This window comes from Lissotriton helveticus, chromosome 10 (assembly GCF_964261635.1).
Source record: "Lissotriton helveticus chromosome 10, aLisHel1.1, whole genome shotgun sequence".
Classification (NCBI taxonomy): Eukaryota; Metazoa; Chordata; class Amphibia; order Caudata; family Salamandridae; genus Lissotriton; species Lissotriton helveticus.
Window position 1 is genome coordinate 5909419 of NC_136071.1, and position 22529 is coordinate 5931947.

The 22529-nt window shown below is 47.6% G+C and overlaps 1 protein-coding gene across 1 annotated transcript in view; it reads left to right on the forward strand.

Annotated features, from left to right (window-relative positions):
* Positions 1-22529, forward strand: part of CACNA1F (calcium voltage-gated channel subunit alpha1 F) — a 323883-nt gene that overhangs the window by 144349 nt on the left and 157005 nt on the right. The window contains exons 15-20 of the mRNA XM_078664279.1: positions 520-640; positions 9525-9603; positions 10919-10964; positions 14545-14590; positions 16591-16711; positions 20232-20361. Of these exons, the coding sequence (XP_078520405.1) occupies positions 520-640; positions 9525-9603; positions 10919-10964; positions 14545-14590; positions 16591-16711; positions 20232-20361 (543 nt within the window). The remainder of the gene's footprint in view (positions 1-519; positions 641-9524; positions 9604-10918; positions 10965-14544; positions 14591-16590; positions 16712-20231; positions 20362-22529) is intronic.

The following is a 22529-nucleotide window of genomic DNA, read 5'->3' on the forward strand; positions in this document are numbered from 1 at the left end:
AGTCTCCACTTGACGCCACGCTGTGGGTTGTGTTGAATTGTGTGTGCATGCAGTCTCCATTTGATGCCTCGCTGTCGGTTGTGTTGAATTGTGTGTGCGTGTAGTCTCCAGTTGACGCCACGCTTTGGGTTGTGTTGAATTGTGTGTGCGTGTAGTCTCCATTTGACGCCACGCTGTGGGTTGTGTTGGATTGTGTGTACATGCAGTCTCCACTTGACGCCATGCTGTGGGTTGTGTTGAATTGTGTGTGCATGCAGTCTCCATTTGACGCCACGCTTTGGGTTGTGTTGAATTGTGTGTGCGTGTAGTCTCCATTTGACGCCACGCTGTGGGTTGTGTTGGATTGTGTGTACATGCAGTCTCCACTTGACGCCATGCTTTGGGTTGTGTTGAATTGTGTGTGCATGCAGCCTCCATTTGACGCCACGCTGTGGGTTTTGTTGAATTGTGTATACATGCAGTCTCCATTTGACCAGATGCCCTGGTGACCACCATCCGCCTTCTCTCCATTTTCTTCAGATATTGACTGGCGAGGACTGGAACGCGGTCATGTATGACGGGATTATGGCGTACGGAGGGCCCTTCTTCCCCGGGATGCTGGTCTGCATTTACTTCATCATTCTCTTTATCTGCGGGAACTGTATCCTTTGGCCTCAGGCTCGGTAAAGTAACCAATGGAGGAGCAGCGTCAGGGCTCTGAGAGGAGTGTCTGTGCTCTTCATTCAGTGAATAAGGTCTGTGCGCAGTGTGTGCATTGTGAAGTTCTGTCTGTGCTGGAGCCTGAGGTGGAGCGTGTTGATCGCACTGCACACCCTCTGCGTGCCCTGCATGAGCTCCACATGCAGTGAACAGGCTTTGTCTCTGTTGTATGAGCTCTGATGCAGCATACATAGCTCTTGTTGCAGAGCATGTGGACTGGGAGCCGTACTTGGGGGTGGGTGTGGGCTGGACTCCAAGGTGGAGTGTGTGTTGATCAGGAGCTCTGATTGCACTGCACACCCTCTGCATGAGGTTTGTGTGCAGGAAGCCAGCTGTGGCCCTTTGTATACGTTCTTGTGCAGTTTACAGACCTCTTGGTGCAGAGTACGAGCTCTGGTTTCAGTGTGTGACCTCTAGGTGCTGTGCTTGTGGTACCTGAGTTATGGTTCCAGTGCAGTGTGTGAGCTGTAGGGGAGCTGTAGTATTTTGGAGCCCTGGGTACACTGCATGAGCTCTAGGTGAGTGGATATCCACATTTGCTGTGCAGTGTAAGAGCACGCGGCACAGTTCCTGTGCTCTAGCTTCTGTGTGCTTATATCCAGTGTCTGAGCTGTGTGTAGGTGCAGTGTAAGAGCCGCGGCACAGTTCCTGTGCTCTGGCTGCTGTGTGTTTATATCCAGTGTCTGAGCTGTGTGTAGGTGCAGTGTAAGATCACACGGTACAGTTCCTGAGCTCTGGCTGCTGTGTGTTTATATCCAGTGTCTGAGCTGTGTGTAGGTGCACTGTAAGAGCACGCGGTACAGTTCCTGAGCTCTGGCTGCTGTGTGTTTATATCCAGTGTCTGAGATGTGTGTAGGTGCAGTGTAAGAGCACGCGGCACAGTTCCAGAGCTCTGGATGCTGTGTGTTTATATCCAGAGTCTGAGCTGTGTGTAGGTGCACTGTAAGAGCACGCGGTACAGTTCCTGAGCTCTGGCTGCTGTGTGTTTATATCCAGTGTCTGAGCTGTGTGTAGGTGCAGTGTAAGAGCACGCGGTAGAGTTCCTGAGCTCTGGCTGCTGTGTGTTTATATCCATTGTTTGAGCTGTATGTAGGTGCAGTGTAAGAGCACGCAGCACAGTTCCTGAGCCCTGGCTGCTGTGTTTATATCCAGAGTCTGAGCTGTGTGTAGGTGCAGTGTAAGAGCACGCGGTACAAAAGGGGGTGGTGAAAAGGGGGTGGTGATGGACGGAGCATCTGAACCAATCAAACACTCACACCCTGGACCGGAAACAAGCTTCCGAGGACCGGTTTCTGGCATTACAGCCTTCTTCAGCCCGGCTTGCTTGAATCCAGTGGCAAAGTGAGCAAGGGACTCACGTTTGAGCATACCCTGCCACACTTATGGCGGCCAAAGCGGTACAAAAGGGGGTGGTGATGGACAGAGCATCTGAACCAATCAAACACTCACACCCAGTCAAAAGATCTGGGTTTAATCCATCACCGTTCTTTAGCCCACTCTGCCACCCCAGTTCAGACATGGCTATATGCAAATCAGTCTGACCCTGTGCCTCATGGGAACAGTCCAGCCTGAACTGCCCAGCCATGCCTTCCCTGGACCGGAAACAAGCTTCCGAGGACCGGTTTCTGGCATTACAGCCGTCTTCAGCCCGGCTTGCTTGAATCCAGTGGGAAAGTGAGCAAGGGACTCACGTCTGAGCATACCCTGCCACACTTATGGCGGCCAAAGTGGTACAAAAGGGGGTGGTGATGGACGGAGCATCTGAACCAATCAAACACTCACACCCAGTCAAAAGATCTGGGTTTAATCCATCACCGTTCTTTAGCCCACTCTGCCACGCCAGTTCAGACATGGCTATATGCAAATCAGTCTGACCCTGTGCCTCATGGGAACAGTCGAGCCCGAACTGCCAAACCATGCCATCCCTGGACCGGAAAGAAGCTTCCGAGGACCGGTATCTGGCATTACAGCCTTCTTCAGCCCGGCTTGCTTGAATCCAGTGGGAAAGTGAGCAAGGGACTCACATCTGAGCATACCCTGCCACACTTATGGCGGCCAAAGCGGTACAAAAGGGGGTGGTGATGGACGGAGCATCTGAACCAATCAAACACTCACACCCAGTCAAAAGATCTGGGTGTAATCCATCACCGTTCTTTAGCCCACTCTGCCACCCCAGTTCAGACATGGCTATATGCAAATCAGTCTGACCCTGTGCCTCAGGGGAACAGTACAGCCCGAACTGCCAAGCCATGCCTTCCCTGGACTGGAAACGAGCTTCCGAGGACCGGTTTCTGGCATTACAGCCTTCTTCAGCCCAGCTTGCTTGAATCCAGTGGCAAAGTGAGCAAGGGACACACGTGTAAGAACACGCGGCACAGTTCCTGAGCTCTGGCTGCTGTGTGTTTATATCCAGAGTCTGAGCTGTGTGTAGGTGGAGTGTAAGAGCACGCTGCACAGTTCCTAGCTAGGGCCTATTTTAGGCCTGGGATTCCTTCCAGCTATATAAAGGTGCCCATTTACGTCTACCAAGAGATTTCCCTTTCTTGCCCTTTCTTTCGTAAATTCCCTTCTCAAGGTTAAATACAGAGAGGAGCTGTGTCAATCATAAATTAAATGTAGGGTCGGCTTGATCTAGCCAAGCAGAGGCAACACAAATTTGTAGAACTGCCATGGCAAGGTAGAGAAAGCGGAGAAACGTAGTGTTCGAGGCATATGAGCTGCAGATTGTACACTTAGCATTAGATTGCCACCTGGTGTTGGACTCGGATGATTGCATGTTGTTGTCGTCTTGGAAGAAGTCTTTGTAGCCACGAGATAGGTGACTCCTCCCTTGGACAATAGTGCGCATGGGCATCGGCTCCAACCTTAGATTGTTTTTTTCCGCCACTGGATTCAGATGAAAGTTTTCCGCTCCGGCTAGAAATAGACTTTTCAGGCACGTAGAAGCGCAAAAAACTTCCTAAAACTCACCAAACTACTTTCGATATCGACTAACATCGTTTTGACTCCATCAGCTCGATTCCGGTCGTCGACGTGGGCCGTTGGGCCTATCCACGCCTTGAGGCCTCCACCACATGGAAAGTTCGCCACTCAAGAAATGCCCCAGGTGTGGAGCAAAGTTTCCACACAGTGACCACCACGAGGTCTGCAATCTGTGCTTATCGCCAGAACACAACGAATCCAGCTGTAAAGCCTGCGCGTCCTTTTGATCCAAGAAAACCATCCGAGATCAGAGGGCCCGTCCACACGACATGCAGAAATCAGCTCCGGAACCGGTGGATATCTTCGACGAGGAGGCTCCGCTCATTCTCGAAGAAGATTCCGATGATCTCCAAATCGTATCAGAGGCAGAGGACTCAGATGACTCCATACCATTGGGTCAGTGTGAGTACTACTGCCCCTGCACCACACACAGCACCCAGATCGAAGGCAAAGGTCAACACTCCGCCTCCGGGGCCCAGTTGCGACTGAAAATCCACTTCGACAGCCCCGCCATCGAGCCCGGCTCCGAAGAAAGTAACTAAGCCTTCCGGTAGCTCGGTATCGAGCAAGCCGCACGTGCCGATTCCACCAGCTCCCTCGTCACCGAAACCGAAAGAAGACTCGGCTCCGAAACCGTCGACTTCTAAAGACAAGGGTACCAAGCCAGCGTCCGACGCCTCCAAGCCGACGAGACCAGCTTCCACTCTGAAGACATTGTCTTCGGTCCCGAAACCAACAAGGCCTGGTTCCGATGCGCCAAAGCCCTCGAAACAGCCTAGGACACCGAAAACAACACCTTTGGTGCCGAAAACTACACCAAAGGACACTGTGACAACTCCTAAGGCTAAAGACAAGCAGCAACCTCGTCCGGTACCGAAAAAATCGACGCAGACAAAGGTTCCACAAGGAGAAGACCTTTTTCAACCAGATCCTCTGCAAAAGAAGATCTACATTGACCCAAAGGCAGGGCAAGTGTCCACTACACCACACAAGAAGAGGAAGGCAGATGAAACATCCACACCTATAGTCCCTGCCAAGAAGAATGACTCTGCCACATCTCCTATGCACCCTTCTTCACCTATACTTCCTTCTCCTTCATCTCCTGTTCCTCTTAACAATTCACCACAGATCTCTCCTCCACATTCTCCTCTTTTATCTTCACACTCACCTCAAAATGATGATGAGTATAGTTTAGTAGGAGGGATAGACACAGATGAGCCCTTCCCTTACCCTACAGATGACACAGTCTGGGAGTACCCAAACACACAGGATATACCAGATATTCCTGACCCACACTCATACCCATCAAAATCTTCTCCACCAGAAGATAACATTGGCTTTGGTCACCTGTTGAACAGAGCTGCCTGTTACCATGGGGTCACTATGCATTCTGATGAGGCAGAAGAGGATTTTCTGTTAGACACATTCGAACAATCGCAAAGGTCGGTTCAAATTCTTCCTATGATCAAAGGAGTCATAAAACATGCTCCAGAGGTATTTAAAGACCCCGTACGTACTAGGATCCTAAACCCTAGAATTGAGAAAAAATATAGGCCTGCACCTGCAGATCCAGCCTACGTTAAAGGACAACTACCATTAGATTCACTAGTTGTGTCAAATGCTAGGAAGAGGGCAAACTCGCAAACCTCAGGTGAGGCTCCCCCACCTGACAAAGAATCCAAGGTCATAGATGCCTCAGGCAAAAGAATAGCTGCGCGCTACCAACATATGGCGTATAGCTAACACACAAGCCCTCCTTTCACGATATGATAGGGCTCATTATTATCAGTTAGAGAAACTGCTAGAACATCTACCTGACCAATATAAGGCACAGGCACGCGTACTTATACAAGAAGGCAAGCTAATTTCTAATGCCTCAATCAAGTGCGCACTAGATGTAGCAGACACTGCATCTAGAGCTGTAAATACTAGTGTCGTACTTAGGGGACCTGCGTGGCTACGCATTTCAGGATTTAAACAGGAAGTGCAAACTACCATTTCAAATCAACCATTTCATCCAAACCAATTGTTTGGACCAGAAGTAGACTAAGCACTTGGAAAAAATGAAGAAGGATACAGATACTGCCAAATCTATGGGAGCTTTACCGTCCACACAAGCTAGAGGTTCCTTTCGTCGCTCCTTCTATAGAGGGGGCTCCAAACAGACTGGAGCAGATACTACCACATCTTTCAAATCGAACACACAAACATCCTCTCACAACGGATATTTTAGAGGAGGATACAGAGGGAATAACAACAAAGGAAGAGGTCGGGGTAAGAACAATAATCGAACCTCTTCCACCACAAAACAGTGACTTCCCTCTGCTCCCCCAACAGCATTCCACTCCTGTGGGGGGCAGATTAACACAATTCCTGCATGTCTGGAACTCCATCACAACACAGGTGGGTGAGACAGATTATCCAACATGGCTACTGCCTAGAACTTACAGCAACCCCTCCACACATACCTCCCAGGCAGCGTCCAATGTCTACAGACCATCTAACTCTGCTCAAACAAGAAGTTCTGTCCCTTCTTCAAAAGGACGCAATACAATTAGTTCCTTTACAAGAACAAGGAACAGGGGTTTACTCGCTGTACTTTCTAATTCCCAAGAAGGCCTCAGGCCCCTCAACCATTACATACAATCAGATCATTTTCATATGATCACTTTACAACAAGTGCTCCCACTGCTGCAACAAGGCGATTTCCTCACAACACTAGACCTAAAGGACGCCTATTTCCACATTCCTATACATCCTGCTCACAGAAAGTATCTAAGGTTTGTCATACAGGACAACATTATCAGTTCAAAGTCCTTCCATTCGGAGTGACAACGGCACCACGGGTATTCACAAAGTGCCTAGCAGTAGTAACAGCACATCTCAGAAGACAACAGATACAGGTCTTCCCTTATCTGGACGATTGACTCATAAAAGACAAATCATTCAATCAGTGTGTTCAACACACACATCACACAATTCAAACGCTGCACGACTTAGGGTTCACAATCAACTACAGCAAGTCGCACCTGCAACCCTCTCGTATATATCAGTATCTAGGGGCTACAATAAACACATCTGCGGCTCTAGCGTATCCCAGTCCAGCCAGGATACAGAGCATTCAAGCCTTAGTCACAGCCTTCCAACACCAACAATCTCTGCAAGCCAGAGTGTTCGTGAGACTGATAGGCATGATGGCATCTTGCATTTTCATGGTCCCTCACGCAAGACTGCAAATGCGTCCGTTACAAGAATGTCTAGCACGACAGTGGAACCAGGCTCAAGGTCAACTCACAGACCTGGTGTTGGTGGACAGCCGCACGCATCGCTCTCTGCAGTGGTGGAACACCAAAAACTTGACAAAAGGGCAGCCGTTCCTCGAACCTGTCCCACAACTAGTGCTCACAGCAGACGCATCCCTCACAGGATGGGGAGCCCATCTCCTACGTCATACAACTCAAGGACAATGGAACAGTCAACAAAAATTGTTCCATATCAACCATCTAGAGCTGCGAGCAATATTCTTAGCACTCAAAACATTACAAGTACAAGTACAGAACAAAGCTGTCTTGATCCAGACGGACAACATGACAGCAATGTATTACATACAAAAACAGGGGGGGGGCACTCTCTCTACAACTGTGGGGGGGGGCACTCTCTCTACAACTGTCCCAGCTCGCACAGAGCATTTGGAGATGGGCCACAGAACATATATCTGTTGGCAGAGCACCTTCCAGAAGTTCACAATCAGATAGCAGATCTGTTGAGTCGGCAGACACAACAAATTCACGAATGGGAGCTACATCCGCAGGTTCTTTAACCATTCTTCCGCAAGTGGGGTCATCCAGACATAGATCTATTCGCCACACACGAAAACGCAAAATACCCAACCTTAGCCGCCAGGTTTCGAAACCTGCTGTCCAAGGGCAATGCGATATGGATTAACTGGTCAGGCAGATTTGCGTAAGCTTTTCCGCCACTACCACTAATACCACTAGTCAGACCCCCCAGGATATTGCAGCATAGATTTGCTAATTTAGCAGCACAAAAATAAAAATGTAGCCGCATTATTGCAGCACTTTATTTTACTCGGAATCTTTCGTTTTCAGCCTTAAATCAATGGAAACTGTTTTAGCAGAGAATTCCACTTTCAAATAGGCATTTTTAAAGTGTCTGAGAGTATTTGTTTGTTATGCTAAGTCCCTATGTCATGTAATGGCTGGCAGCAACATTTTTCTCTGTTGCTGGCAGCAAATCGTAGATCTTGCAAGACTCTTACTTCCGCAGGAACGAGGTGGGCCAAGGGGAAATACAGATCCCAAGGCCATTGTCTGAGCTGTGTGTAGGTGCAGTGTAGGAGCCGCGGCACAGTTCCTGAGCCATGGCTGCTGTGTGTTTATATCCAGTGTCTGAGCTGTGTGTAGGTGCAGTGTAAGAGCACGCGGAACAGTTCCTGAGCTCTGGCTGCTGTGTGTTTATATCCAGAGTCTGAGCTGTGTGTGGGTGCAGTGTAAGAGCACGCGGAACAGTTCCTGAGCTCTGGCTGCTGTGTGTTTATATCCAGAGTCTGAGCTGTGTGTAGGTGCAGTGTAAGAGCACGCGGCACAGTTCCTGAGCTCTGGCTGCTGTGTGTTTATATCCAGTGTCTGAGCTGTGTGTAGGTGCAGTGTAAGAGCACGCGGCAGGGTTCATGAGCTCTGGCTGCTGTGTGTTTATATCCAGTGTCTGAGCTGTGTGTTAGTGCAGTGTAAGAGCACGTGGCACAGTTCCTGAGCTCTGGCTGCTGTGTGTTTATATCCAGAGTCTGAGCTGTGTGTAGGTGCAGTGTAAGAGCACGCGGCAGGGTTCATGAGCTCTGGCTGCTGTGTGTTTATATCTGAATCTGAGCTGTGTGTATGTGCAGTGTAAGAGCACGCGGCACAGTTCCTGAGCCGTGGCTGCTGTGTGTTTATATCCAGTGTCTGAGCTGTGTGTAGGTGCGGTGTAAGAGCACGCGGCACAGTTCCTGAGCTCTGACTGCTGTGTGTTTATATCCGGAGTCTGAGCTGTGTGTAGGTGCAGTGTAACAGCACGCTGCAGAGTTCCGGAGCTCTGGCTGCTGTGTGTACTCTGAAGTGTGGGATCTCTGTGTGTAGCATGTTATCACTGCCTGACCCGGGTGTTGTGAATGCACTCTGTAAAGTATGCACATGATCTGTGTGTAGTACATGTGCTGTGGGTGCAGTGCATGTGTGGTGGATGTGTGCATGGTTCCAGGTATGTTGTGTTCACTCCCTACATTTTGTGTTGTGTTATGTGTGTGAGCTATGGCTACAGTGCATGGGGTCTTGTCTTTTGTATTTACTCTGTGCATGGTGTGTGCATGTGTGTGTGTGTGTGTGAGGGAGAGGGAAAGAGCGCACTCTGGGAGTAGTGCATGCTTCTATGTTGTATTCATTCTGAACACTGTGTGTGTGAGTGTGAGCTCTGGGTGTATTGCATGGTTTCAGGTCTTGTGTATTCACACTGCATGTGTGGCGTGTGTGTGTGTGTGTGTGAACTCTGGGTACAGTTTCTGGTTCGGGGTCTGTTGTATTGACTGTGTGTGATGTGAGTGTTTCTGTGTATGTTGTGTGATCTGTAAGTGTAGTGGATGGCTCCATATCTGTTGTGTTCATTGTGTGTGGTGTGTGTTTCTGTGTTGCAGTGAGCATGCATTCTAGGTGTAGTCCATGGTTTGTGGTCTGGTCACTCTGTACCTGTTGAGTGTGTGAAAGTTCTGAGTGCAGAGCATTTCATTGGCCCTTTCTTCCAAGTGTCTGTGGTCTGTGTGTTTGTGTTTTTGTTCCTTATGGCTGTGCCAGATATCTTATTAAATGTCTTTTTGGCCATCGCGGTGGATAATCTGGCAGACGCGGACCCGGTCAACAGCAAAAATGACAAGTAAGGGGAAGTTCATGCCTTGTAGTACCCGTAGTTACCGATAGTGCACGTGTCCATAGGTCTGTCCTGAAGTTATCTATAGGTGTGTCCATAGCTCTGTCCTTGTGTCTCAGGTACAACTTACTGTAGGTGACATCACTTCACACTGAGTAGCAGCTGTCCGTCAGGGTATTCATTTACCTTGCTGTTATTTACCTTTCCTGCAGGTGGCGCCCTTCACTGCTCTGTCTTCTACTGTTCCTGGAATTCTCTATAGCTATTTATTGCTGATTAAGGTTTTTATTTGTCCTTTAACTGGGTACAATGCATGGAGGTTGCTATGAGTGGCTACTTTGGGGTATCTAGTTCCCTGCGCGCCCTCAGTCACATTAGTATTGTGTTTCCAGTTGTGTCCTCCTCAGTAGCTTGAGGCTTCTGGTCGGATATTCTTGTATCTTCCCTGGTGACGTTGGTGTCGTCCATTGCTGGAGTCTTGTCCATAATATCTTAGTTTTTATGTTTTATAGTTCATTGACATGTGGGCTCCAGTGCTTGGCACTGCCCCTTAAGACTGGCATTCTTCATTATTCATAGTTGTGCCAGGCCTGGTTTGATTGCTTGGTCAAAGATTCAGATCTCCATATGTCTTCTCAACCTTTGAACCTCTGGAGGTCGATAAGGGGAGTCCTGTTGAGTTGGGGAACAATAACCCTCTGTTGTGCAGTGCCAGGTGCTTCAAGGGGTGGATGTGTACTTTACAAAGGCCCAGCATGGCCCTTTCCATTGATGTTGGTATCATCGGTCAATGCTGTTGGCTCCAGTATTGTCAGTCTTCTTCATTCTGAGTAGCTTTATTGATGATGGTTTTGAGCATTACTGATGGCATTTCAGTGAATGTGGGTATTATTCATTGTTATGTAGGTTCCAAAGTATGCATTATTCAGGGAGTTGTGCTAGTCGGATCTCTAGAGCAGACACTCAGGGGGTCTCCTGACGTTAGGGGTTTGATGCCATAGCGGCATCGAAGATACTATTGAGCAATGTCAGTAGGTTCTGTTTGACGCCCAGAGGGCCTGCTGACATACACTTCCTGTTGGCACCCACCTCTCAATGAGGCTACCCCTGACTGGCATGTCACTGTTTGCAGGAGTACAGAGAGCCTGCACTGGACAGCTGCCCAGAAGGATGACCCATGGTTGAGATGGATTGAAGCTTCCATTTATTACCAAGTATACATCCGCTTCTCAGAATTGTCTTCCTTTCATTCAATGCTTATGTTTAATGTGTTTTTCTGTTTGCTGACTTCGACATTTGTCACCTTTTTATATCTCACCAGAGATAAGAAAACAGAAACTGAAAAGAGTGAGAACGGCGATGTGAAGGTGAGTCATGCGGTGGGCGTAGTTGGCGGAGTACTACTACGCGGAATTCCACCAAGTTGAATAAAAACTCAGTGAATTCCGTAACTTTGCTCCGTCTGACTCCCAATTAATAAAACAGAGACCTCATATACTTTTGGTAAAGTATACTGTCTTTACGTGCTAAAATGCATTTAGTCATTTCACAAAAGTGAAAATGAAAATTTAGCAAACAGTGAGAGAGGTGATGATTTTGGGATCCTACCTAACCTAGGGAGAGGGCCAAGCAAATGCCTTGAACACAAAGAGCACATGGGGTTTTCCACAGATAGATCTGTTTGCTGCAGTCCACAACGCAAAATGCCCAAACTTTGCGTCCAGGTTCCCACACCAGCATCCAAAGGAAATGCTCTGTGGATGAATTGTTCAGGGATATTTGCCTTCGCTTTTCTGCCTCTCTCACTAATTCCATTACTGGTTCGGTAGCTCAAACAACCATCCCCCACACTGATCTTAGTAGCCCCACATGGGCTCGTCAGCCTAGGTTCACCACCCTGTCAGAACTGTCAGTGGTGCCACATCAAAAGCTGCACCTCACCTCCAGTCTCTTCACTCAGCCGTGGAGAAATCAGACATCCAAATCCCAAAGAACTCAACCTAGAGATTTGGCTCCTGAAGTCTTAGAGTTTGGTTATTTACAATTACCACCAGACTGTGTGAATATTATCAAAGAGGCTAGAAAGCCTACGACTAGAGCACGTTATGCAGCAAAATGGAAATGCTTTGCTGTCTGTTGTAACAACAACAATATCAACCCACATGATGATTCTGTACAGAACTTCATTGTTATCTGTTGCATTTACAGCAATGTGGACTAGCTTACACATCCATTCGCTTACATCTAGCAGTCGTAGCAGCATACCTGCAGAATAGACAAAGCTTCTCTATTCAGAGTACCAGTGATTAAAGCCTTCATAGACGGATTCAAAAGGGTGATACCACCAAGAGTTCCCCCTGCACCAGAGTGGAACTTAAACATAGTCCTTACCAGGCTAATGGGTCCACCTTTTGAACCTGTGCATAAATGTCAGTTACTATTCCTCTCATGGAAGGTTGCTTTACTCATAGCAACAACCTCACTAAGTCGAGTTGGTGAACTTCAGGCATCAAATATACAAGAGCCTTTCTTTTAGCTTCATAAAGACAGAGTGGTTGTTCGCACCAACCCTAAATGTCTCCCTAAAGTAGTTGCTGCCTTTCATATCAATCAATCAGTTGAGCTACCTGTGTTCTTTTCTCAACCTGATTCTGTAGCAGAACGAGCTCTAAACACACTTGATGTTAGACGTGCTATACTTTCCTACATAGAAAGAACCAAAGATTTTAGGTAAACAAAGCAACTATTTGTTGCTTTTCCTCCAACTCACAAGGGCAATCCTATATGCATGTAAGGTATTACAAGATGAATTGGAAAATGTATCCAAACATGTTATGTTAAAGCAAAGAGAACTTTATTAGTTCCCCCCAGAGCGCATTCTACTCGCAAGATAGGGGCTACTATGGCCTTATTATGGAATATTCCCTTAGCTGACAGTAAGGCAGCAACATGGTCTACACCACACACATTCACCAAACACTATTGTGCAGATGTGTTAGCGAGACAACAGGCAAATGTAGGCCAAGCAGTACTAAAAACACTGTTTCAAACAACTGCAACCACTACAGGTCAGCCACCACTTCAGGAGTATACTGCTATATAGTCTACGCAAAGCATGTGATCTACAGCACACATGCCTCGAACGGATAATATTACTTACCCAGTATGCATCTGTTCTTGGCATGTAGTCGCATGCGCCCACCCGCCTCCCTGGGTACCTTTACCTGTTCCAGTGACATCTTACTCAGATACATACATACATGGACATCTCTTACTACTCTTACTAACTCCATTCTCACCCTCTGCGGGAAAACAATCTAACAATGGAGTCGATGCCCCTGTGCACTATCACCGAAAGGAGGAGTCACCTACCTTGTGACTGGAAAGACTTCTTCGAAGAATAACAACTTGCAACATCCGGACCCAACACTAGATGGCGATCTATGCAAAGCATTTGAATCTACAGCTCTACATGCCAAGAACAGATGCATACTGGGTAAGTAACATTATCCTTCAAATCAAATCAAAACAGGTGTGCAACTACTCACCCGTAAGGGTCTCAAGGCGCTGGGGGGTTGGGGTCGCAGGTTCCAGTCCATCAAGGAGGGGTCTATCAAAGAGCCAGGTTTTGAGGTTTCTTGCGAAGATGGGGAGCCATGTTGTCTGTCTGAGATGGAGCGGAAGGTCGTTCCAGGCTCGGGCCGCGAGGAAGAAGGAGCGGCCTCCCGATCTGGTCTTTCTCTCCTTCTCCTTTTTACATTTCCCCTGGGAATGTGTACCATTTTTCTGGATTCCCAGATCTACCACTGATGGTGAATCTGTGAATGCCCACGCTCCAATGATGGAATGCCTTCCTGGGGCAGGGTAGTGCAAGGCAGCAAGCTGCGCCACCTCGCATGACTCCATATTTACAAAGCCACGCTGTGCTACGCAAAATAAATAAATGTAAATGTCGGAATTTGTAAAGCGCACAGCTACCTCCACCGGAGGTGTCCCGGCGCTGTCTGTATACCGCTTAGGAACCCTTCCTGGCTTTCCTGGGAAATGTCCACTCCTGGGCACCCCCCAGGTGCAGCCAGGCATCCCAGCGCTTTTGGGGCCGTTGTGGAGACTAAGCAAGATATTGCCCAGAGTTGCAGTGTGGGACCCATGATTAGAACAGGGACTGAGGCGAGAATATCCAGTCAGGGGAATTAATGAGCCGGAGACCCGCTGAGACGGGAATCGAACCCTGGTCCCTGGCCAGAGCTCTGCATCAAGGTCTGCCTGCTCTAACCATTGAGCCACACTCCTCCACAAGGACCTCGCATTGCTCTGGGCGTAGGAGGGATCATGCAAGTCTCTAGTCCATGGAAGGGCCGTGCACTGCTCTGGGCGCGAGAAGGACCATTCAAGGCTGTGGGCGCCAGAAGGACCGTGCAGGCCTATGGACGCCGGAACGACCGTGGAGGCGCCAGAAGGACCGCGCAAGCCTATGGACGCTGGAACGACCGTGGAGGCGCCAGAAGGACCGCACAAGCCTATGGACGCCGGAACGACCGTGGAGGCGCCAGAAGGACCGCGCAAGCCTATGGACGCCGGAACGACCGTGGAGGCGCCAGAAGGACCGCGCAAGCCTATGGACGCCGGAACGACCGTGGAGGCGCCAGAAGGACCGCGCAAGCCTATGGACGCCGGAACGACCGTGGAGGCGCCAGAAGGACCGCGCAAGCCTATGGACGCCGGAACGACCGTGGAGGCACCCGTGCTTCCGTTCATCATAGATAGGTCCATGATGTGCTAGGGACCTCTTCTGCCCTCCTGATCTGTGGATACTGTGTTAGTACAAAGGAAGGGGACTGAACATACCCAGGTTATCCTTAGTTGGTGTTACTGTTTAGATGTGTACCCTGTACCTCTGCCTATTGACTCTCAACGAAACCTTTCATTTGACTTCTTCTTTCACAGGTTCCTTTGGAAGAGGAAGAGGCTGAGGAAGAAGAGAGCTCTGAAGGTAGGGGGCTTCGTTGCATTGAGCTGAAATATAGACACATCCAGTTTGTGCTTGAGATCCCTTGTCTGTCATGAAGGGAAAATTGTATTTTATTTTTCTGCTCGTGAGAAGGAGTTCTCTGATTTCCTTGGCCAGGGGTCACAGCTACCCCCCCCCCCCCACCCGATCATAGGTTCATTCTGGGTTTTCGGATGTAGTTGAAGCCAAGGGAGTGAATGCTGCATCAATGCAGTGAAGAAGCAACATTCTAAGCGACTATTTAGTTTGTAAACTTTGGGATACAGGTGATGTCAGATGCTTTATGTCACAAGTCTTTGCAAGCTTCTTAGCGTGTGCTGTGACCAGGAATGACCACCTGCACTGAGAGGAGAACTTGAGCCAGACCGCCACCCTTAGAACCAGCTGCTCAAAAACACTACGTTGCCTTCGTCCTAAGATGGGAACATGCCCAGGGGCTGTTGTGGGTGCACAGCGTTGACATATTGAGCGACAGCCGCTGTCGCTCTCCGACGAAGGACCAGAGACTGTTTCAGTTCACAGGAGGTTCCAGAGATGCCTTTCTGGTGCATTCTGTGGAGAAGCCTGTGGTACAGAGAGTTTTTAAAGCTTGTAATTCTTGAAGCATTGGCAAAGACTGCAAACACTCCAGCTCAGAGCTCAGTGCTTGTTTGCTGTCTGTCTTTTGGGGCTAGTCACAAAGGTGACTTACACTTGGGAGTAATTTGCATGTGTGAGCTTACTCCTACACTTTTGAGCAACTTTATTACGTGTGGCTATTCACAGAATCCAAGTGTATACTTATTTACACGTCTCCACCGCCTGATAAAGGGGTACAGCCACATTTATGAGTGGAAGTTACTACTGCCAAAAAGGAACAGTAGTAACTCCAACTCCACACATGGTCAACAACAAATACTGCAACACTGTCTCATAGAATATGATGGACACGACTAAAAATTAAAAATCCTAGGGAATTTTCAATTAATTTAAATTATTTAAAATAGTTAACGAAATAAATAAATATTATTTACTGTTTAAAAAAACTAAAAATGAGAATTTTTAAATTTAATTATAAAATATTTTAACAACTTTTTGAAGTAGTGTTACGTCAGTTTTTAATAAAATATAATCAAGCTTCTTTTAATTCTGCACTTCATTTTTAATATTTATTAATGCAAACATTTTTGGAAGAGAATATATTTTTTATTTTAAACTTCAGAAGATTTCTTTTTATTTAATATATTTAAATTAATTAATTAAATATTTAATTCACCATTAAGTCAATAGTGCTATAGCATTTTAATTTTGTTCTGTAGTTAAAATATATAAAATTACTTTACAATAATATCTAACCTAACAATGATGTACTTATTTATTTCAAAGTTTTATAAACTTTTTTAACAGTCCCTATACTTTACCATAGAGAGATCTCCACTTTGACTGTGAGGTCTCCCTATGCTACAGTATAGGGAAATATAAAAATGTGTATTTAACAAAAAAAACTGTCAAAATAAATGTGTGGAAGAGGTGAAAGATAGCTTATGCAGGAGGCTCACCACCCCAGTAAAGGTGGACTCTCACCCCCAAGTTCACCGAAAGGTCTTGGAGGGCTGTTCCCTGTGTGTCCATGCTGGAGGGCTGCAGTGCAGGCAGCAGGGGCTCAGCCGGATGTATGACAGTACAACGCGGTTGTTTTCAACGCGGTACTTTACATCGCAGAGATTACAACGCAAGTCGTTACAACGACTTGCGTTGGAAGGCGCGGATTTAGGAATCTTATAATTTTATATTCCAACACCAGTCCCCGTAACAGTAGGGAAGGTGTTGGAATATAAAATTACAAGATTCCTTATCTTACAGCGCCATCCAGCGCAAGTCGTAGTAACGACTTGCGTTGTAATAGCAGCGTGGTAAAGGTCGTGCGGTGTAAACACCGCGTTGAAAACGACGTTTCCCGCTCAGCCTCCTGTCTTGACCGCTGCTCTTGTTCCTTCTTCCAGGTGATGACGAGGACAGCCTCCCCGAGTCGCACATGGACAAACTGGCGGACTTCGCACCCAAGGAGAAGGTGGTGCCCATTCCAGAAGGAAGCGCCTTCTTTATCCTCAGCAGCACCAACATGTGAGTACCGTGCAAGTGCTTGTATTGTGTTGTGTAGTACTGTACTGTATTGCATTTCATTGCATTGTGTTGCATTGTGTTGTGTTGTGTTGTGTTGCGATGTGTTGTATTGCATTGCATTGTGTTGTGTTGTGTTGTGTTGTGTTGCATTGCTTTGCATTGTATTGTATTGTATTGCAGTCAGTGTGTGTATAGAGCACACTACTCTTCTGTAGGATGCATGCTGCACTGTGTAGAGTGTGTGCTTCGAAGAGTGTTTGTTGTCTTTGGTTTAAGTCTACGTGGAAAGTGTGTTCATGTCGTGTGTGATGGCCACCGAGGTGCGGGTATCATGGGACGCAGCGCTTGGCGTGTGATGGATGAGGGAATGTGTGGTATACACATGCATTTTAATTTCGAAGTATTTTTATTGAGTTTTAAAACAGAAAAAACAGGCAGGGCATAGCAATGAACAATCAGCAGGCAAAATAGGCAAGCGAGACAGACAGACACGTCTTCTCTAATAAGCATTAGGTGAGCAGGATGATCATGCCCAGATGGAGAGGCGTTGCCCGGAGATCGAGAGAAGCCCCTAGTCGGAGCAACAAAGAAAAAAGCCAGTCCTGAAAACCCGCCTCCCCCCCTAAATACACATGCATTTTATAGTGTTTTGGTATGCTGGCAGCTCTGGTTAGCTGTGTATGTCCATTTATCATGTTTGTAACTTTTATGTACTCAATCCAGCGTTCTATGCTTGCTGTGCAGGAGGTGTAGCACTCTTCGATTATTGATCTGGGGGAGGTGACGTGTAGAGCACCGTGAAACGAGTTAGCAGTTGGTAGGACTTGGTGACACCCCTCCTTTGTGCGGTTGTCAAGAAGTGCGGTTTGCCACTGTGCACTGTGCAGTGTTCATCCTTTGTGTCGTTGACGTTATTGGATTCAGTGCTCAGAGCATGTCTTCTGTTTGGGGCCTGTGGGCTGGACTACGTTAGAGGCCTCCTGTGGATAGCAATGAAGCACATCTGTTCAGAGGGAACCACTCGGATTGGTATCAAGTTATTATTCGTGTCCGCGTCCTTCCATTGGCAGCACGGGTCACTAGGCCGGGATAGGCCAGACCCATTAATATGGAGAAGAAGTCCTGAGATAGTGTATAATAGATGTCATATGTTGACGTAGCGATTGTATCGGATTGAGACACAGAGGGCCCTTAGAATGACTCAAGTTCTCCCACAGTGGATCTTCACGTGCTTGAATCATACCCCATCGTCGGGCTGGGGATCGCCGGTACATTACAATAGCAGCGTACAGTGTAAAATATATAATGTAAAATGGACATAGGCCTGAAACGACATAGTATGTTTAGTAACACATCCACCTCATTTGAAAGAACCCGAACTTCAACCAATGAGGTGCAAGCTTCAGCTCTCCTACTCCTCTAGAGGCCACCATAGCTCAGATGTCAATCACACGTTATGTGTGAGAAAGTCCCCTGTCAGAGCGCTGCGCTAACCTTTCAGTGAACCTAATATTGTTCCCATTTTGGTCGGCCCCGGATTTGAGCCAGCCCTATCTGCAATATTGTGTGAGTTGTTTTTAGGGAAGATTGTTACAATTTCTGGGCCAGGGAGATCTTTTGGTCTGAAAAGCAACTATCACTAACTCTCACCATGGCTGACAAAGAGAAGAGTTCCCTGGAGGTTAGTATAATTCCTTATGCACCTTCTTCAGACGACTATTCCATGATAAGTGCACCCCAAGCAGTTCCAGAAAGGCAGTGCACAAGAGGAGACTGTTACAATTTCCGGAGCTTGATCTATTTGGGACAGCGCTGGCTGCTCCTCCTCCACAGAGACTCACCTGTGACAAAGAAGATGAATTTTTCACAGGAAATCTCGTCGACATCGAGACTGTTGATGTTAAAGTCTTTGGCCTCATTGTCAACTTCGCACATGACAACACTGTCAACAGTGAGCGTTTTGTCGATAAAGGCACCCTCAACATCGCACATTGTGTCCACAGCAAAGATCATACTGTCAATGATGACCATTTCATCAACAGCAAAGACCATTCCATTGACGATTACCTTACCGCTGACTACAACCCCAACGCCGACGACGATGAAGCTATTGTTAGCTACGATAACCATACCATTGACGACAATGGCCATATCATAACCATACTGTCAACTGCATCATCATTGGATCCACGCAGTCAATGAAAAACATAAGTGAAGATGTTTTTTCACCTTTAAGAGTTATGAAAGCGCCTCCAGTACAATTATTGGAGGCAGATCGAGAAGAAGAGACAGTATTCTGCTATTCTAATGTACCGGGGATTCCCAGCCTGATGACGGGTGATGATTCAATCATGTGAATATAAAAGGTACCATGTTGGAGAACTGGAGTTACAGTAAGTGACTCATTTCTTACTGTCGTTGATCTGTTGCTCCCCTGTCAATGTAAAGGTGTGTTGGGCCCAGAGCAGATCTCCTCTTTACCCAAAGTAACTCTCCCCACCCTGTGACTGTGAGTGTGGACTGTACCCGGGAGTGATTATCCTCTAGACCAAGGAGAAACCATCGTACCCCTGAGGATGTATGTTCGACCGTGCCCAGGAACAAGCCCTCTAATCCCAGGGGCAGCGGTCGGAATCTTTGGGGGTACCCAGGCCCAATAATCCTCTGACGTCAGCAGCAACCCCCCCATCCTGTCAATGTGCAGGTAGATTGTGCCCAGGACAGAAATAATGTAATTCCAGGATTAGTTATCTCCACCCTGTGGATGCATGTGTCATCAGTAATCAGACACTAAGGCGTCACTCGTCTGGTTGTATAAATGTCCCAGTGGACAGTACCCAGGAGTGGCAGTGCTGTAACCCAGGACTGATGTGCTCCACCTGAGAATGTGTGTGTGGTCTGTACCCAGGAATGAAGTCCTCTAATCTCAGAAACAACAATCTTTAAGATTAGCGAATCATAATGGGTCGCAAATTGACCTACCTCACGAATAGTAATGAGGTAGGTCGCAATTTGCAACTCATTAGGCATCGCAGCCATTACAGAAATGGCGGCCTGTTGTGGTCAGCAGTCCACTATGTCTGTGATTGCTTTTAAATAAAGCATTTTTTTAAAAATGCAGGACGTTTTCCTTAAAAATAAAACGGGATGCGTTTCAAAAAAAGAAAGGAAACATTTTCTTTTCATGTTTTAAGAGTCAGCAGTGGTCTGTGGGAACTCTTCCTATGCTTAAAAATGTGTTCCCAACCATTCTAAAAGGGGAATTGGTCCCTTGGGGATCTATTCCCATTAGCCAATGGGTCACCGCCATTTTTCTGCCTCTCCCAGCCTTTATTGAAAACTCTACACCTGATAGCCTGGCTGGCACCATACGTAAAGTCCCTGCTGTTTCAAGATCTTATGTATTGTTTCATGTTACCATGAAGGTCGTAGCTGGTGGAATGTATTGTGTTCAAAGATGTGTTCCTTGGCTCTCTTTAATGGTCTCATCCACTCCACATTTCTCTCTCTGTCGTTCCAGACTCCGCCGCGGCTGTCACATGCTCATCAACCATCACATCTTCACCAACCTGATCTTGGTCTTCATCATCCTCAGCAGCATCTCTCTGGCGGCCGAAGACCCCATCCGGGCGCACTCCTTCCGGAACCATGTAAGAGCTTCACCGACACAGGGTGCCCTGACCCGCACTCACCCTAGAGAGAAGCTCATCGTCTCACGGGGGCTGATAATCCCATCCTGATCCAATCCTAGAAGAACCACCGAAGGGCAGCTCTCCCCTCACTCATCCTAGAGAGAAGCTCCTCCATCTCACGTCTCATGGGGGCTGATGATCCCATCCTGGTCCCCTCCTCCAAGTACCATCGAAGGGCATCTCTGCCCCTCACTCATCCTAGAGAGAAGCTCTCCCGTCTCACGTCTCATGGGGGCTGATAATCCCATCCTGGTCCCCTCCTCCAAGTACCATCGAAGGGCATCTCTGCCCCTCACTCATCCTAGAGAGAAGCTCTCCCGTCTCACGTCTCATGGGGGCTGATAATCCCATCCTGGTCCCCTCCTCCAAGTACCACCGAAGGGCATCTCTGCCCCTCACTCATCCTAGAGAGAAGCTCTCCCGTCTCACGTCTCACGGGAGCTGATGATCCCATCCTGGTCCCCTCCTCCAAGAACCACTGAAGGGCTTCTCTGCCTCTCATTCATCCTAAAGAGAAGCGTCTCCACGTCTCCAGGGGGCTGATAATCCCACCCGAATCCCCTCCTCCAAGAACCACCGAAGGGCATCTCTACCCCTCACTCATCCTAAGGAGAAGCTTCTCCCCGTCTCACGGAGAGCTGCCATCACCCATTTTATTGGTGTCCTTTGGCGGGTTTCATTTGCTGGGAATACGCCTGTACACGTATCTGAGTACCTGGCTTGTCTGTGTTGGGCAATGCATCAGCTAACGTTTGACATTCAGAAGCAAACACCGACACTGGGTTCACACTCCTTCTGATGCTTTTAATGTGTGAAAGCAAGTTTGTGTATTGCAGTTTCTGATGGATACTTCTAACCAGAGATTCTCCATCTCTGGATCTTGTTTACATTCACATGCTTGAATCATTCCCTGTCGTAAAAAAAAATGTACATGTAGTGCTTGTATAGCGCACGTATCACCCCCGAAAGGGTCTCAAGGCGCTGTACACATACCACTGTGGAACCCTTCCTGGCCTTTCCCTGTGAAGTGCCCACTCCTGGGCACCCCCAAGGTGAAGCCAGGCATCCCAGCGCTGTTGGGGCCGTTGTGGAGATTAAGCACGCTATTGCCCAGAGTTGCAGAGTGGGACTCATGATTGGAACAGGCACCAAGGCGAGAATTATCAGGTCCAAGGAAATTGAGCCCAAGACCCGCCGAGGCGGGAATTGAACCCTGGTCCCGGGCCAGACCTCTGCATCAGGGTCTGCCGCTCTAACCATTGAGCCACACTTCTCCACCAGGCGGGGAGCCTCGGTACATTAAAATAGCAGTATATAAAGCTAAAATGGGCAAAGGACAGAAGCAACATTATCTGTTTAGCAGCACATCCACCACATTTGACAGAACAGCCAATGAGGTGTGAGCTTAAGCTCTCCTACTCCCATAGAGGCCACCATAGCTCAGATTTCTACCGGCCGTCGGGTGTGAGGGAGTCCCCGGTCAGAGCGTTGCTTTCAACTTTCAGTGACCCTAAAATCTGTTACTTTCTTGATCTGCTCTGGATTTGAACTAGCCCTATTTTCAGTACTATGATTTGTTTTTAGGGAATATTTTAACAAATTGTGGGCCACAGACATTTTTATACCTGACAGGCACTGCCGCCAACCTCCACCATGGCTGACAGAGAAGAACTCCCTTTTCAAACCTTGTTCATCTCGTGGTCCGTAGAAGATTTACGTCGATGAGCCTCTTTTTTAGTGTATTTATTGCCTTTGTCCATAACATAAGGCATCTCAATGTGATATTCACCGTTAAGACTTAAGGACCGAGAAAGGAGCTTGGCTTTGTATCTGATGGCTTAGGAGAGATTCCCTCCTTTTAAAGGGGAGGCGCCCTCCGACAGAGGGAGGGGGATATAAAAGGGGAGTTCTTTCACATTGCTTGGGCTATTATGATCTGATTGTCACTGGAGAAGACACACAGAAGAGCGTATCACAGCGAGCAATGTTTATTTGCGTTGCAAACTCAATACAATCTGTTAAAAAAAATAAAAATAACTGAAATGTCCCATCTTCATGGGAATATTCTGTGGAAAGTGCTTCTCCGGACACTTCCACGAAGGCGACCTGCAGTTTCCTGAACTGAA